This window comes from Eubalaena glacialis, chromosome 13, assembly GCF_028564815.1.
Source record: "Eubalaena glacialis isolate mEubGla1 chromosome 13, mEubGla1.1.hap2.+ XY, whole genome shotgun sequence".
Taxonomy (NCBI): domain Eukaryota; kingdom Metazoa; phylum Chordata; class Mammalia; order Artiodactyla; family Balaenidae; genus Eubalaena; species Eubalaena glacialis.
In genome coordinates this window covers 72,050,504-72,067,554 of record NC_083728.1, presented here as the reverse complement: position 1 = coordinate 72,067,554, position 17,051 = coordinate 72,050,504, and the positions used below count along the sequence as shown (strand labels likewise).

General features: G+C 39.2%; 1 protein-coding gene across 2 annotated transcripts in view; it reads right to left on the bottom strand.

Annotated features, from left to right (window-relative positions):
* Positions 1-15,686, bottom strand: part of LOC133104402 (acyl-coenzyme A synthetase ACSM1, mitochondrial) — a 46,956-nt gene extending 31,270 nt beyond the window's left edge. For both annotated transcript variants that reach the window (XM_061210135.1, XM_061210136.1), the window contains exons 1-4: positions 15,514-15,686; positions 12,229-12,471; positions 2,586-2,796; positions 96-303 (exon numbers count right to left, since the gene is read on the bottom strand). In XM_061210135.1, coding sequence (XP_061066118.1) covers positions 96-303; positions 2,586-2,796; positions 12,229-12,420 — 611 coding nt within the window. In that variant the 5' untranslated portion in view covers positions 12,421-12,471; positions 15,514-15,686. The remainder of the gene's footprint in view (positions 1-95; positions 304-2,585; positions 2,797-12,228; positions 12,472-15,513) is intronic.
* Between the last annotated feature and the right edge of the window lie 1,365 nt (positions 15,687-17,051).

Sequence of the window (17,051 nt, the reverse complement as noted above, 5' to 3'; positions counted from 1 at the left end):
TTCCTCCCACTGGCTGCTTCTCTACCAGCACTTGGCAGTGAGTGGCTTTCTCCTGCCATTCCTCAGAAAGCACATTCATCAGACCAGAAACTCACTGAATCAGTGATCGGAAGTCCAGCCACCCTTTACGGCTGTGGTCAGACACCAGGAGCTTGGTTTTCAGAGCAGGACACTCAGAGGCCACAGAATCCACCTCTGGGGCAAGGGTATCTGTGGTCACGATGCCCTTGGCTTTAGACACTTGTAGTCGGTAGAGAATGTCCTTGGCCTTCATCTGGGTGGTCCCTGGCATGAAGACGATCCCTAGGGATGAGAAAGAAACTGCTTCTTCTGGTATCTCTTTCACAGCCTCACAACCTTGGCTGTCAGACCTGGTTTATGTGCATAGAAATCCCCTAACTTCTTGGTATGCAAAGTATGGTCCACAGCATCAACATTGCCTAGGACACAGAATCTCACACTCCACCCCAAACTTACAGAATCAGAATCTGCATTTTAACAAGATCTCCAAGGGATTTTTATGCACATTAAAATTTGAAAAGCCTGTCCTAATAATTTCTACTCTAAATGGGTCTAGCCAGTAGACAGGTGAATGCTTTATACAAATTTACACAGGATCTGGGAAAGATACAAGTAGGACAGTGTCCCTGACACTGCATCCCTGCCCCCATTTTTCTCCTCTCACTTCCTTCTCTGTCATCGTGTATCTCTTGTGATCTCTTGTCATCATTCCTTGTGTCATCTTGAATTTCCTCTCTTTCCTTTGTTCGTCATACCCAAGTTAACTACAATGTCCTTTGAACTTTTCTACTTTCTCTTCCATCTTCCATCACCAACAATTAGCTCAAGTCTTTGTGTGTCCCTATTGTATTCTAATTTCTCCACCAGATGCCCTGTCCTGAATCTTCCTACTGCCCACCTTCCGTATTATTAGCCTGCTTAGTTCCACAGAGCACTGACTTTTCCCCCTCCACATTTCTTCTCTTCACTAACACCTGGACCCTCTCTCCAGGAAAACACGACCCTCCCCATCCTGACTTTGAGGGCACTGCTCACTCTCCATCTTTCTCTCCCATGACTCTATTCTCTATTTCAAGATGACCATTCTTCGTATAGGCTACTCCTGACTCTAAGCATTTCCATGTGCTATGACCATTCTTGGAATTTCCGTCCTTTGCTTCTACTCCTCTTTAATTCTTCTTATCCCAGAGGTCTCAACTCATGTCTTGGGTTTCTCATGGACCATCTCTTCACTATACAGATGGCATGGCTTCTCTATACTCCCTCAGCCACTGCTGTTAATTCTTGATCTTGATGGATTAATCAACTATTTGTGAGAAACCATGAGACAGAGAATATATGAGCAAGACCATGACATATTGTTGTATGAGCATGCATTATACAACAACTGAAGCGATTCAAAAAAGAATCCATGAGTCCCATACTGATTATATAGATTAATGCATAGATAAGCAATTAAAAGGGAAAGGAAAATCTCTATAGAAGAATGCCAACTAATAAATGTAGAGGGAATGATATAAATAGAAAATCCTAATAAAAGACCACCATTAAAATATTCAATTCAGTCAAGAATCATCAGTGGATTCTCACACCATAAGGTGAAAGACAGTTGGAGAACAGGATATTCACACAGTCCCATAAATATTACACGACAGATTACTTACTAACTACAAAGGGAAAAGGTACCTTTACAAAGGTGGATACTACCTTTCTAAAGTGATAAAACAATATCAATGATATTAGGGCAAACCAACTTTATATATCCCCAATGTGATGCACCAAGGAAGACACAATATTGCCCTTCTATACCTGGGCTAAAAATGTCTAACCTGAAGATAATCATGAAGAAGGAGTCAGAAATACAAATTTTGATGGACCTTCTGCAAAACAACTGGCTTAGACGCTTCAAAATTGTCATCGTCATGTAGACAGTGTAGAACGTAGAGAAACATTCTAGATTAAAGGAGACGGGGGAGATGTAACAACTAAATGCAATGCATTGGATTTTTGATTTAAACCAAATAAATGCTATAAAGGACATTATTGGGACAATCGAGGAATTTTGACGATGGATGTATATCACGTAACTATATTGCATCAGTGTTAAACTTCTTGTGTAATAACTCTACTGTGGTTATGTGAAGGAAATGTCTTGGATCTTAGCAGATGCATGCTCCAGTGTTTATCTGGTGTTTATGGGTGTCACAGTGTCTGCAACTGATTCTTAAATGACTCACTGGGAGAGAGGGCTCGAATATGGCAAAACATTAACAATTGATGAATCTTATAAAAAAGCAAGAATGCCTGAGACCGTGTAAGAGAAAGTGTGTGTGTGTGTGTGTGCGTGTGAGAGAGAGAGAGACAGAGAGAGAGAATTACGACATTGTGTTTGAGAGGGTGTGAGTATAAGGGAGAGAGTGGATGAGAAGGAGTAAAATAATATTTGAGTGAGTCTGAGAAAAAGAAAAACTGTGAAGAAGAAAAATTGGGGGGAAGAGAAAGCACCTAATATTTCAGGAAAATCTGGCTCTAGTTGAGCCCAAAGTTCTGCTTGGGTCACTGACCTGTTCGGATGCAGCCTACGATCACCAGCCACCACTCAGGCACTCGAGGCAGAATCAAGGCTAGATGGTCTCCCTCCTGGAGGCCACAGGTCTGTGTGAAGACGTTGGCTGCACGACGGGTTAAGTCTGTCATCTCTCTGAAACTCCACTTCACTTCATCCCCTTGATTATTCACCCACCACAGGGCTGGGTTTGGACCTCTCTTGCCTTCCTGGTTAGGATCATATGCTACATGTTATTTCCTGCTTCAAAGGAAAGGGGCACTAATTTGGCCAATCCACTACCACAGTCACATTCCACTGTGAGTATAGCTCAAGGTCTGAGATCCCATTTTAAAGCATTTATAGCGCCAAGAGAAGTTGGGGGGAAGTGTGATCCAGCCAACTTCTTCTGGTCTACTGTAACCCCCTCCTCTTAAGTCACATAAAACCATGAAGAGCCTTCATGTTACTTATTGAACACTTACAATTTTATTCCCCATGTGTCTGTCTTAGTTCCACATGGACAGTAGGTTACTCTCTGTGCCTCAGTTTTCTCACCTATGAAAAGGGTATAATAATACTACCTAGAATGTAGTAAAGTTCAAATTAATTATTTTAAAAGGTCAAGTGTGTATAACAGTGCCTGGCATACAGTAGGTGCTCAATAAAATTACTGTTATTATTATTACAACAAAATAAAAGAGGATAATTTAATTCCTGAATATTTGGGGAAATTATTTTTTAAATTAAGGTACCTCAAGAGGTGCAAGAAGTCAGTCTTGGAAGCTCCAGAGCCTTTTCCCCTCACTAAAACATCAAGTAAACAACAATAGACTAAGATGGCTTTGTAGGAATTTAGAAAAGAGTCACAAATCCACAGCAACCAACAAATGCCCAAACAATAAAAAGTCATAACCAAAATGGTAAGAAATTTTGTGGTGTTTTTGCTTAGTCTTGCACCACCTGCTCTCTGATGTGGTACAGTGTAGTCAGAGGAAGCCACCCAATTCCCAGCCCCTCCCCTAGGATAGATGAAAAAGACTGAAACTTGTGTGCAACGTTCTGGCTTGTCTGGAGGCGACCTTAGGCACTGGTTTCTGTCTTGACTGACTTGGAGCTCAGATGGGTATGAGGGCATATTGGAGGTATCTGAAAACAGTGGCAGTTGTCACAGTGTGTGGAAACTGTAGACCTGTGGTTACCTAGGGATTAGAGACTACAGACAAAGAAAGAATAGAACATTTAAGTCCCCCAGAAGAAGCAGACTTTTAAGAAAGTTAAAACGTTAATGAGCAGCCAAAACTAGAAAAAAAAGAAAAATAAAAGCACATGCACAGGACCAGGAAAGACACATGCCAGAGAAGACCTTAAGTTTTCATACTGAGCAGATTATTGAAGGTCTTTCCCTGCATGGAGCCAGTCTGCAAAGACTGAGAGAGGTGGCTATTTTTTTTAAATATCCAATTTTTAACAACAGATCACAAGGTCTACAAAGAAAAAGAGGAGCAGCCTATTCAAAGTAACAACATGAACCTCCAGAAACTGACCCTAAAGAGACATAGGCTGCAGTTACTAGACAAAGATTTTTAAATGACTGTCTTAAATACACTGAAAGAGCTAAAGGAAAACACAAAGAACTAAAGCAAATCAGGAAAGTAATATATGCACAAAATGAGAATATCAACAAAGAGATACAAATTATAAAAAGAACCAAACAGAAATTCTGGAGCTGAAAAATACAATAACTGAATTGAAAACTTCCAAAGGGACTCAACAGCAGACATGAGTAGGCAGAAGAAAGAATCAGTAAACTTGAAGACAAGTCATCTAAAATTATTGAGTTGGAAGAGCAAAATAAAATTCAAGAAGAAAATGAACAGAGCCTAAGAAACTTATGGGGCACAATCAAAGACACCAATATACACATTATGGGAATATCAGAAGGAGAAGAAAGAGAGAAAATGGAGCATAGAACTTATCTGAAGTAGTAATGGCTAAAAACTCAAATTTGAGGAAAGGCATGGAGAGACAAATACAAGAGGCTCAATGAACTCCAAGTAGGAAAACCCAGACACCCACAGAGAGACATTACAATCAAACTACAGAAGACAAAGACAAAGAGAGCATCTTAAAAGCAGCAAGAGAAAAGCGACTCATCAGGTGAAATTCTTAATAAGATTACCAGTGGATTGAAGACCAGAAGGCAGTGAGATTACATATTTAAAGTGATAAGGAAGGAAAAACTGTCAACCAAAAATTCTATATCTAGCAAAATTGTCTGTCAAAAATGCGGGAGAATATGTATGGCTGAGTTGCTTCACTGTGCACATGAAACTATCACAACATTGTTAATCAGCTATACTCCAATAGAAATTAAAAAGTTTTTTAAAAATGAGGGAGAAATTAGGACATTCTCAGATTAAAAAAAAAAAAAACAACACTGAGGGAGTTCATTATCCTTAGACTTTCCCTACAAGAAATGCTAAAAGGAGTTCAAGTTGAAATAAAAGGACATTAGAGAGTAACTTAAATATAAAAGTATAAAGTTCTTTAATAAAGATAGATACAAAGACAAATATAAAAACAGTATTGTTATAATTTTGGTTCATAACTTCACTTTTTATTCTTTCACTGTATGGAAACCACAAAAGCATAAAAAATAATTATAAATCTATGTTAATGGGTAGACAATATGTAAAGATATAGTTTGTGAAATCAGTAACATAATATAGGAAGGTGCAAGGGAACTGGAAAACAGTAGGGTTTTGTATGTGAACGAAGTTACATTGTTATTAGTTTAAAATGAAGTGTTATAATTTGGAATGTTATATGTAATCCCCATGGTAATCACAAAGAAATTATCTACAGAATATTCCCAAAAGGAAACGAAAAGAAAATCAAAACATATCACTACAAAAAATCAACTAAATACAGAGGAAGGCAGTAAGGGATGAACTGAGGGACACAAAAGCTGTGACATCAAGGAATCCATTAACAATATGGCAATAGTAAGTCATCCTTATCAGTAATTACTTTAAATGTAAGTGAATGAAATTCCCCAATTAAAAGAACTAGATTGGCAAAATGGATAAAAAACCCAGAATTCAACTATATGCTGTTGACAGAATTGTTACTTCCATGTTATGGAATATGACTAAACCAATCAAGAAAACTTTCAGAATATTTTTGCAATAAAAATCTTATAATACAATATCAATTTAGAAAAGCAAAACCGTATTTATATTAAATACAAATTTATATAATAGTATCCATTCATTCATCCAATATATATTTGCCAAGTTCTCATTATTTCTTAGGCACTGTTCTTAGACCAAACGGATACAATGGTGAACAAGACATACATATACACATGTATGTAAACAGTTTTAAATGTTTATGGACAATTTTCATTTTCTTGTTTAAATCAAGTCTTTTATTTTCCCCAAGTAAAATGATTTTTTAAAGTTTTTTTAATTCCCCAAGCAAAGCATGTTCAGAGTAAAAGTTCAGGCAATGCACAATCTTACTAACAGAAAAATTTCTTATGAACAGAAAAATTTCTTCAAATTTCTCATCACATTTTCACTCCCTGAAGGTCAACACTGATAACTGTTTGGTGTATAATCTTCCAGAAATTATTTCCCACATATGTGCAAACATGATCCTACCATCTTTGCCTCATATGATTGGAACAAAAGAGTGTGTCTCACCTGAGATAAGACCTATATACATACACACACACACACACACACACACACACACAGATATATGTATATACATATATTCATATCTATGGAAAAATCAGTGCTATGAAAAAAATATTCTCCAACAGATTAAGGAATGTTAGCAAGTATAAATGACTAGTTGTGCACTGTCTATATAAGGTGAACAGATTATATAATATTTCTGTATGAGTTTACAAAATGATAGAAAGTTTGGGGTATCAAGGTAAAAACAATTGTTGTTTTAATTCAGACAAAAGTTTAGACTCTTAACTCTTGCAACTTGAAGAAGATATTGCTTAAGCATTTATGGTTTTGGGGGCTCAGACTTAATCTGATAATGTGATATTAAGATTAGCATGTTTTCAAGAAGATAAAACACAACCTTTAAACTGGATATGCGATTTAAAGTTTTATGCAGGGAAGTTTGAAGCCAAAGGAAAATTGAGAAATAGATCTAAAAAATAGACCACTAGCTAACTCAGCAATGAAAAGGAATGAAGAAGTAATACACAAAACAATATGAATGAATCTCAAAAACATGCTGAGTAAAAGAAACCAGACACAAAAGAGTGCATCCTATATTAATCCATTTCTATGAAACCCTAGGAAAGAGAAATATAATGGCTAGTGACAGCAAATTAGTGTCTACCTGGGGTTCAGGGTGGGGATGGGTGGGTATTGACTAGGAAAGGACAAAAGGAAATTTTTGAGGTGATAGAGATGTTTTAAAACTTATTAAACTATTATATAAAGTGTGTGAATTGTATTCTAGGTAAACTATAGATAAATACAGTTGATTTAAATAAACAAAAACCTACATAGCTACTCCTTGTTAATCTAACTAAAATATAAAGAAGGAAAATTGGAAAGGTACATCAATTATTCATGTGATTGATGAATGAGATGATTCTTTCTGAATGTTAAAACACATAAGAATTTATTGCCTATAGAAAGGGCTTGCTTCATTTTTAATTAAAATGAAATACAAGTAGAATTTCTATAATTTCTGTAAATTAATGATAGAGTATGATAGATTTCATAGAATTTAAATCCTAATTGACATAGATAAAACACTTTCCCCAACAATGATATAACTCACATTCTCTTCCATTGCATTTGTAATGTTTGCTAACCTCCAGAAATGTCAAAAGTCAGAGTATACTTTTTGACCACAATGGAATTAAGATAGAAATCATTAACAAGAAGACAATGAGAAATCCACCTCAACTATCAGGAAACTAACTGATACATTTCTATGTAATCTATGGGCCAGAGAAGAATCAAAAGGCAAATAAAAAATATTTTGAACAGAATGGTAATAAAATATGACATATCAAAATTTGTATAATGTACCTAAGAGGAGTGCTTAGTGGGAAATTTATACTTTTAATGCATATATTGGAAAAGAAGGAAGGCTTAAAAGTAAGGACATAAGCGTCCATTTCAAGAAGCTAAAAAAAGAATAACAAATTAAATCAAGGGAGCATACAAGAAAAGAAATAATAAAGATAACAGTAGGCATCAACCAAATGGAGAGCAAATACACAATAGAGTATATCAGTAAAACCAAAACTGGTTTTGAAAAGATTTATAAAATTGGTAAACTCTTAGGAAGACTTATCAAGAAAAAAAAGAGAATAAACATATTAAAAATATCAAGAATAAAAAGTGTACATTATTACAAATCTTACAGACATTAAAATAGCAATAATAAAAATATTAATAACTTTATGTCAAAAAATAACTTTATGACATTTTGAATGAAATGAACAAATTGCTAAAAAAATTTAACTTTCCAAAGTTGATGAATAGAAATCTTAATAACCTATCTATTAAAAAAAAAAGTTAAATCCTTTACTAAAAGGTTTTCTGCAATGAAATCCCCAGATTTTATGTCTAAATATTTCAATATGCATGCTAGTGTGTTGAGTTTGACCTGAAAAACTGCTGGTTTTTGTTTTTTTAGGAAAACAGTGATAATTATATTTCAATTATATCTCAATAAAACAACAACAAAAAATTAGTGATAACTTTTAAATTCTTTATCAAAGCTCTTAGAAAAGCACCTGGTACATAGTAAATGTTCGTTAAATATGTACTGAATGAATAAATAAAAAACAACAACTTTGGAATATAAATAAGGAATTTCAGGGTTAAATTAAATCTAAAGATGACCCCAATCACCAGTGGGCCAACCCCAGCTCCAGGTGCCCCAACGCCATGGCCAGCTATCCCAGGATCCAGCTTCACCCACCAGTGGGCCAATATCAGCCCTGGAACATCCCAGGCCACATGGCCAGCCACATCAGGAACCAGCCCTGCCTACAGGCTGGCAACCACTACATGAGACAGGAAATGTCAGCCAACCAGTCTGGGGGCCAGCCTTGACTACAGTGCACCCATGGTATTTGGCCATGCCACAACAGAAGGGCCCACATAGCCCACAGAGAGGGGAACCATAGAGCATACAACCCTAGAGCATATAACTCTGGTGACCAGAGGGGAGTGTGCTGCTGGGTCCATAGGACATCTCCTACATTAGGCCACTTCTCCAAGATCAGGAACCACTTATGTAGGAATGTTAAAAGGCAAAGAAATAAAATCATCTATACCCACAATAAGTAGTTAATGGATATGCAAAAGAAAAATATGTAAAATATGTCATCAAAAACAACAAACATGGGGGGGAACAGTAAAAATGTAGGGTGGTTAGAATGCATTTGACCTTAAGAGATCATCAACTTAAAAAAAAAAAAAGAAAAAAAAATATATATATGTCATGATAACCACAAACCAAAAACCTATAATAGGTACACACACAGAAAAGTGAAAGAAATTCAAGCATAATACTAAACATGGTCATCAAATCACAAGCGAAGAGAGGAAAAAAAGAAGAAAGGAACAAAAAAGGAACTACCAAAACAACCAGAAAACAGCAAAATGGCAATAAGTACATACCTAGCAATAATTACTTAAATATAAATGGATTAATATGCCAATCAAAAGACATAGAGTAGCTAAATTGATTAAAAAAAAAAAAAAGACCCATTATATCCTGTGAAGAGACTCACTTCGGATCTAAAGTCACACACAGACTGAAAAAGTGAGGGGATGGAAAAAAGTATTCCATATAAATGGAAGTGAAAAAAAAAAAAAGAAGCTGGCGTGCCAATACACATATCAGACAAAATAGACTTTAAAACAAAGAGCAGGGCTTCCTTGGTGGCACAGTGGTTAAGAATCCACCTGCCAATGCAGGGGACACAGGTTCAAGCCCTGGTCCTAGAAGATCCCACATGCTGCAGAGCAACTAACCCTGGCCACCACAACTACTGAGCCTGCACTCTACAGCCCACAAGCCACACCTACTGAAGCCTGCGCTCTTAGAGCCCATGCTCCACAACAAGAGAGGACACTGCAATGAGAAGCCCGCATACCACAACTAAGAGTAGCCCCCATTTGCCACAACTAGAGAAAGCCTGCGCGCAGCAACGAAGACCCTACACAGCCAAAAATAAATAAATAAAATAAATTTAAAAAAATAGAAATAAAAAAATAAAACAAAGAGCGTAACGGGAGACAAAGAAGGACATTTCATAATGATAAAGGAATCAATCCAACAAGAAGATATAACAATTGTAAATATATATGCAGCCAACATAAGAGCACCTAATACATAAAGCAAATACAGTTGACCCTTGAACAACACAGGTTTGAACTGTGTGGGTTCTGTTGCATTTCTATACACTAACAATTAACTATCAGAAAGAAAAATTAAGAAAACAATCCCATTTACAATTGCATCAAAAAGAATAAAACACCTAGGAATAATTCTAACCGAAGAGGTAAAAAACTTGTATCCCGAAAACACATGTTAGGTACTCACTAAATCCTAACTGAATGAATGAATGCAGTATCAAAGAGACAGAATGAATGATTCTGGACATGAACGTGACCTCTCATGAATAGATTTGGGAGGCTGCTCCATGAATCAATTGGAGTGTAGTATCCCTGGAGCCTAGAGTAATACAGGGTTTAATTCCCAAGGATAGTCAGGGGTTGTAAATTGGTGGCCTGAATGAGTGACTATATTCCACCCCTGGACCTATGTTGCCTGGCTTATGCTAAAAAAAGTTACATTAAAATGTTGGATTTCTAACTTAACATTTTTAATAAGTAAAATGTGTTGAAAATTGAGTCAAAATAAATTCTGTCTATTTGTTATGGTTTGGGTTGTGTTGTTGATTAGGCTACGGATCAGTTTCTGAATGATGCTTGTTAAGTCGTAAGGGGAGGCCCAGAAAGCCAGAGTGGACTGTGGTGGCACACGCCCTCTAGAAGGTCTTCCATGGGAGCAGCATCAATCTCTACAGTGCTCGTAAGGCAAGTTTCAAAATTAATGTATTCCACAAATGTGTACTGAGGGGTTGCTAGGTGTCAGACACCATACGTCACTAGAGAGACACTGATCGTGATCAAGGCAGTTGGAAAAGTAGAAACAGACAGATCAGAACTGTTGTGAGAATGAATGTAAATGGGGTGGAGATGCTGGGGGTAGGAGAAGTTTGGAGATACGGAGGAATTGACAATGACCCTACAAAGACGGGACATTCCCTGGGCAAATATTTACATGGTGATAATCTCCAGGGGTTGATGTGTCAACTAATAAGGACTTTATGAAGATAAATGCAGAAAAAAATGATGGCCTCTCCAGCCATGTCTCATGATTCAAAAGGTCTAACCAGAGTTTTGGTCTGGGCAGTGATGAAAGTCAGTTTGTAGTCTGAAGGCAGAGATGTTTGGACATCATCAGATTGTGAGACCAGGTTAAACAGTGGATTATAGAATCAGACAGCCTGGACCCAAATCCTGCTCCTTCACTTATTAGGTATGTGAATTCTGTAGGTTATTTGAACCCTTGGAACCTCAGTTTCCTCAGCTGGAAAATGGGGATAATTAAAGTGTCCATCTAATCAGAATATTAAGTGCAAAGTGCTTGACATGGCACATTAAAAAAAGGCTCTCCATAACTGAGGGCTCTATTTTCCTTGGAGTTATTATGGAAATTCAGAAAAAGGAAAAAGATGGTGGCAGGAAAAAAGTCCCTATGAAAGGCATGTAAGATTTGAATACTAACATGTGAATGTATGTTCATGGGAAATTAAAAATACATCAACTCTCTGACTCCATCTCAGGTGAATTCTTTCTTCTGTACAAAGACAGTGTTGAGTGGGTTTTCACAATAGACATTACCAGCTGGGACTTAGTAGCTGGAATACCACCCACTGTCGACCCCAACTCCTAGTGTCACCACTGCTCCTCTCTTGGTCCGTCTCTTGGTAAAAGACAAACCAAGAATGTGCATTTTTCTGCAGAGACCATAGGGACAGGTTTCTCTGGACATACCCTAAAGCCACACGCTCAAGTAGGTAGTTGATAGGGAAGACTCCAGATGTACTTGCCATCCTCATAGGAAGATGGATGACATGATTTTGTTACATGGTCAGATGTTCATGTGCACAATCAGGTTGCCTGTACCCTCCCTCTTGGTGTAGCCTGAAGTCAAGCCCAAGTGTGATGAGATGAATTCTAGTTAGACTCATAGTTCCAGTAGTTGAAGGTGAGAATTCAGACCAACATCAACTTGCTGACCTGTGATTATAACTAGACACTTGGTCACAATTACTTGACTGTGTACCAGATACTTTTACCTGCTATCTTGTTTCTTAAATGAGATTATCCCCATTTCACAGATAAAACCGCTGGGGCTCAGAGAATTAAGGAAGTGTCCAGGCTGAGAATTGAAGCCAAAAACTTAAGCTTTTCCCACGATGCTTGTAAGCTTAGCCAGAAGCCATTCTTAGTTCTGTGCCCCTCAACCTATGAGGAGCAAGAGGTCAATCCTGTTCTCACCCCCCATCATGGGTGCCTCCTTACCTTCTCCATTTGAGTCCAGTAGTCCAGTATATCACTTGCAAAATTAAATTCCTCAGGTGTATCATAGTCATTCCATCTTGGGGCTCCAGCTCCCGATAAAGACTGGCAGCGCAGGTGCTGAAGGGCAGGGTGGAAGCCATAGCAGGATTTGTGGATGTCCCAGAGGACCCGGAACTTCATCAGCCGTTGCATGGTAGAGCAGTCCTCAGGAAGCAGGCACAGAATTCTCAGGCCACCACCTGCCTTGGGAGGAGATGGCTAGTAGGTTGGTCATCGGAGCAGGAATTTCTTCCACAAAATGAAGGCACGTTCCTGTTTAATTGCTAGAGTGATACTTTGTTTAAGTTCAATGGAATTTGGAAGGCACAACTTACTGATTAAGGTGGGGATTTCTCTTCCCAGATGAGGCAAAAAATGATGGGGAGGGGCTATAGCTACCAGATAAGGTTGGCACATATTTCTGAGGGTCTTCTCCTTCTCTTTTTTGTACCCCCTGGGATGGCAGCCATGTGGCCATCCCCTTTTTGGTAGAAACTCATCATTTTGAAAGTCCTGTACCTCATGTTATCCTTGCTCTGGAGACCTCTCTTCCCACTGGACCCAAATGTATGGTTCTCATGGAAACTAACATATTTTTAGATGATTCCAACCCCTGTTCAAAGTTGATTGGTCCAGAGCTGAGCAGTCATTTCCCATGATTTTTTAATCCAAACTGGGCTAATCATAATCCCTCTCCAAAATTTGTGTGTGTGTGCTTGTTACCAAAGGGTATATAAGGCAGTCTCTCCTTGGTGGAAGCCACGAAATGCACACTTTGGAAACTGTCGGTGGCTATAATTCCTGTCATGTGGAGATAACTGCTCTGCATGAGTGAAGAAAACATGGAAGATTTCAGAGACGTGGAAATAAGGGGCAGAGAGTAGCTCAGAGGCATGCAAGTCTCTGGTTCAGAACTATTGCTCTTGAGGCCCGTCTGCATCTCTACCCCTCTCTTGGTAATATCCTGTCCTGAATTCTATGAGCCAACAGTTTTTCCTGCCTGAGATTGGGTTTCTGTCACTTGAGACTCTAAGAATATTGACAACTATGCACCACCACACTCAGGACAGAGGAGGCTAATATCACAGCACCCTCCTTAATGGACCGGGATCTGGCCTCGGGGTTTTCCCCAGGACAGCATTCCCAGGTAGCTATTACCAATCCATCACTTGACCTATGAAATAAAGTTTCTTTGCCACTCCAGATCCCAACAAATGCTTCTAACATGGGAGCAGAACGCTCATTTATTAGGATGCTTCTTGAAGTTTGATTGGGAAAATTGGTTTAAGCTAGAACTTCTGTTCTGTGAGAAGAAAGCCACTTCACAAATAGCTCTGAGGTTCAAGCACTTCATCACTGCAAACAATTAAGCCTCCTCCCCCTGTTTCAGCAATAAGATAATACTGTTTGACAATAGACCTATGAAAGAGATCAATAAAACTTGACTCAATTTATTTTCAACCTGCTTAGACTCGTAATAACCTAACCCCAATTAATTTTGATGCTGCCCTCAGAACCCTGCTACTGTCTGCAGAAAAGAGGACAGATATGTGAAAGCTTCATCCCTTAGAGTTTCCCTGTCTGTGTGGATCCTTAGACCACATGAACTAAAGTATGTCCCCTTCCTTTTTAGTGCCTGTCAATCAATAGTACTGTCTTTTGTTTTATCAGAGCACTTAAGGGAAGAAAGACCCTAAGATAATCAGCTGGCCCAGACGTTTGACCCTCATCCTTTGGAGGAAAAAATTTGAATTGCCAATATTTAAAATTTGGGACATTTCATTTAAAATGTGAATTGAAGATTTCTCTTGAGAACTCAGAAGGCCTGGCAACATTGGGCCTTTATTTCAACCTGGCACCAACTGGTTGGAGCTGAAAATTAAATGGAATGTTGTCCAATTCAACAGGGTTTCCACTACTCCCTATGTTGTTACAGCTACTTGCTTCTGCACTTACTGTACCTATCCAGCTCTTGTCGACATTTGAGCTTAAAACCCCCATTCTAGGCCAACATCCCAAGAGGGACAGGGATTTCCCCAAGGTTTCAAGGCAAGTTTAGTAGCAGAGCTACTTCTAAAACCTGCTTTTCCTGCTATTTTTTCCAACAAATACCTCTCTCCACAGGCATGAGCTCAACGAGAGCAAGAAACCAGACTCAGTTGCTATTTTTATACACAGGTGTTTACTGCAGGATCCTCCTTAAAATACTGAAGGACAGTGCAAACAACCCCTTAATAAGTGGCTAAAAACCAAAACGACACCAAGAGAAATAATGAGGAAATTAATTAATCCTTTATTATGGGCTGAATTGTGTCCCCTCAAAATTCATATGTTGAAGTGCTAACCCTCACTACCTCAGAATGTGACTGTATTTGGAGATAGAATCTTTAAAGAGGTAATTAAGTTAAAACGAGGTCATTAGATGGACCCTAATCCCATATGACTGGTACATAGTGCCTTGATGAGTTCTTGCAACAGAGCTTTAATTTCACAAGCATTTGGACTGAAAAGCTATTTATTTTATGAGGCAACATCCTTAGCGTGTTATAGGGGATCCTAGAGTTACAGAGCCAGGTTTGGCTCCACTGGGTACCAGCTGAGCGATCTTGACCGCCATTCATGTCTCCAAACTTGAGGGCATAGTAGTAATACCCACTATCTGGCTTCCACAAGGATTAGCAAGATAGTCAATATAAATCACTTAGCCAGCACTGAGTCTGATACAGAATAAGGGCTCAATAAATGTTGAGGTGCCTTCTAACTCCCAGCAAATTCTGAGGCCAACCCCTTCCATGTTAGATATTAAAAACATATTTTTTAATAAAAGGCATTCACCTTATATACTGTGAACAAACTTCTGCATAATGGAATGTGTCAATTTCCAGTGGCTATTTTCTGGGTGTTTTTTACACCTCTCGGTACCCTCCTCCCACAGCCCACCACATTCAGAGCTGTCTAACATTAAATCAATCACCCATGTGCCAGCCACGGTGCTAGGCATATCACATGTATATTCCCATTGAGCCCTCTCTCTTGATATCACCATCCTCATTTTGCAGTAAAGGAAAAGAAGTGTCAGAGAAGTTAAGAGACATGCTCAAGGTCTGTAAGTGGCACTGCCAGAATTTGAAATTGGGTCTTCAGATTTTAAGTTCAGTATATACTTTACTGCCCTGTGGCAGATAAACACACACATATAAACACAACCCCCCCCCCCAAAGAAGCTGTCATTCACCTCCATCTTACCTGGTACTGTCTAGGAAATACTTGGGTTAGGTCTTGGATGGGGACTTTGCGGGTTCAGTTCTCTCTGATCAGAAGTTCAGTTCTCTCTGTGCGCACAACAGAACTTGGTTCCTGGCCACAGCTGGGGTGGAGAACTTGGCAGGAATTGAATGATTCAGAAGGGGGAGGAGATGCTCACGTATAACGGGTCAGAAAGCAATCACAAGCCCTCATGGAGAGAAAATCGGTTAGAAAAACAAACTATATAAAGTAATCTCCAATTATTGTAGGGAGACCTTGCGGTGTGAATGAACAGATAAAGCCAAATGGAGCACTTTCACACGTTCTCTGTAGCTAACCTGCTCCCCTCTCCCAGTCCCAGGTCTCCAATGTTCACGTTTAAATGACAGCCAGGTGGCAGCGTTGCCTAGTAGTTAAAGCCTGTGATCCGAGGCAGAGAGATTTGGGTTTAAGCGTCAGGTCTGCCGCTTACCCTCTCTTTGACTTTCGTGGACCTCCTTTTTCTACACTTCAGTTTCCTTATCTATGAGATGGGCGTGCCAATAGTGACACCTATTTCCTATGGTTGCTCTTTGTTGTTGTCATTGTTAGTATCAGATGAAATAATTCATGAAACGCACATAGCACAGTGCTTGGCATAATCAATGTTGGCTGTTTTTATTAACGTGGGATTCTAGGAGAAACAGTGTGGTGTACTGGCAAGATGCAGGGTCTTTGGAATCCCAGAGTCTTGAGCTTAAATCCTGGCACAGACACTTATAAGACGGCCCATGGCAAGCCATTTACCTCTTCTAACTTTTGTCTTCTCATCTGAAAAGTGGAGGAGTGGGTGGTTGTTAATAAGATTTGTCCCACGGGATCTTTGAAAGGTTCGCACAATGTACAGTCTGCAGCGTGCCTGGCCCAGCCATGTAGACACTGGGTTGACATTGATGTTGCATTGGATAAGTCCAGATTGTCACAAGTAGTAGCTGGTACTGTTCATTTTCTTCTAGAGCCATTTTGGGGAGTTGTAAGGGGATGGGGGATGTCTAGTATCCTGGTGCAACTTTCCCAGCACCTTTTGCCTCCCAACCTCCATTGAACCAGGGAGAAAAATACCTCTGCTCAAAGCCACCACCAAAGACCACTGGAGACAGCTAGAACACCCCTGCTAGGGCGGAGGGGCAAGCCTGGCCTCTGAGGGGTGGGTCTTGCTCTTTCTGGCCGATGCATTCATGGTGAATCCTTGCTCAGGATAGACTCTTATTTTATGGAGAGGAGCAAGTAAGAAGGCAGGGCTAGTTGACTGGCCATAGTAAGCTAAGGATTATGAAGTACAAAACACCCTGTTACTGAAGCAGAAGAGGTGGTCACTTTTGAGAAGAGAGTGGGGACAGGAGGAACAGTGCACGAGGTGCCCTCTGGATCTCAGTAGATCTCCCGTGTGGAACTGTTACACCAGCATTGTGGTCAAGAAGACATGCTCTGGGGCCGGGCAGCCTGGGTTTCAGTCTAGCTTTTATCCGTTACCAGCTCTGGGACACTGAGCGAGTTTA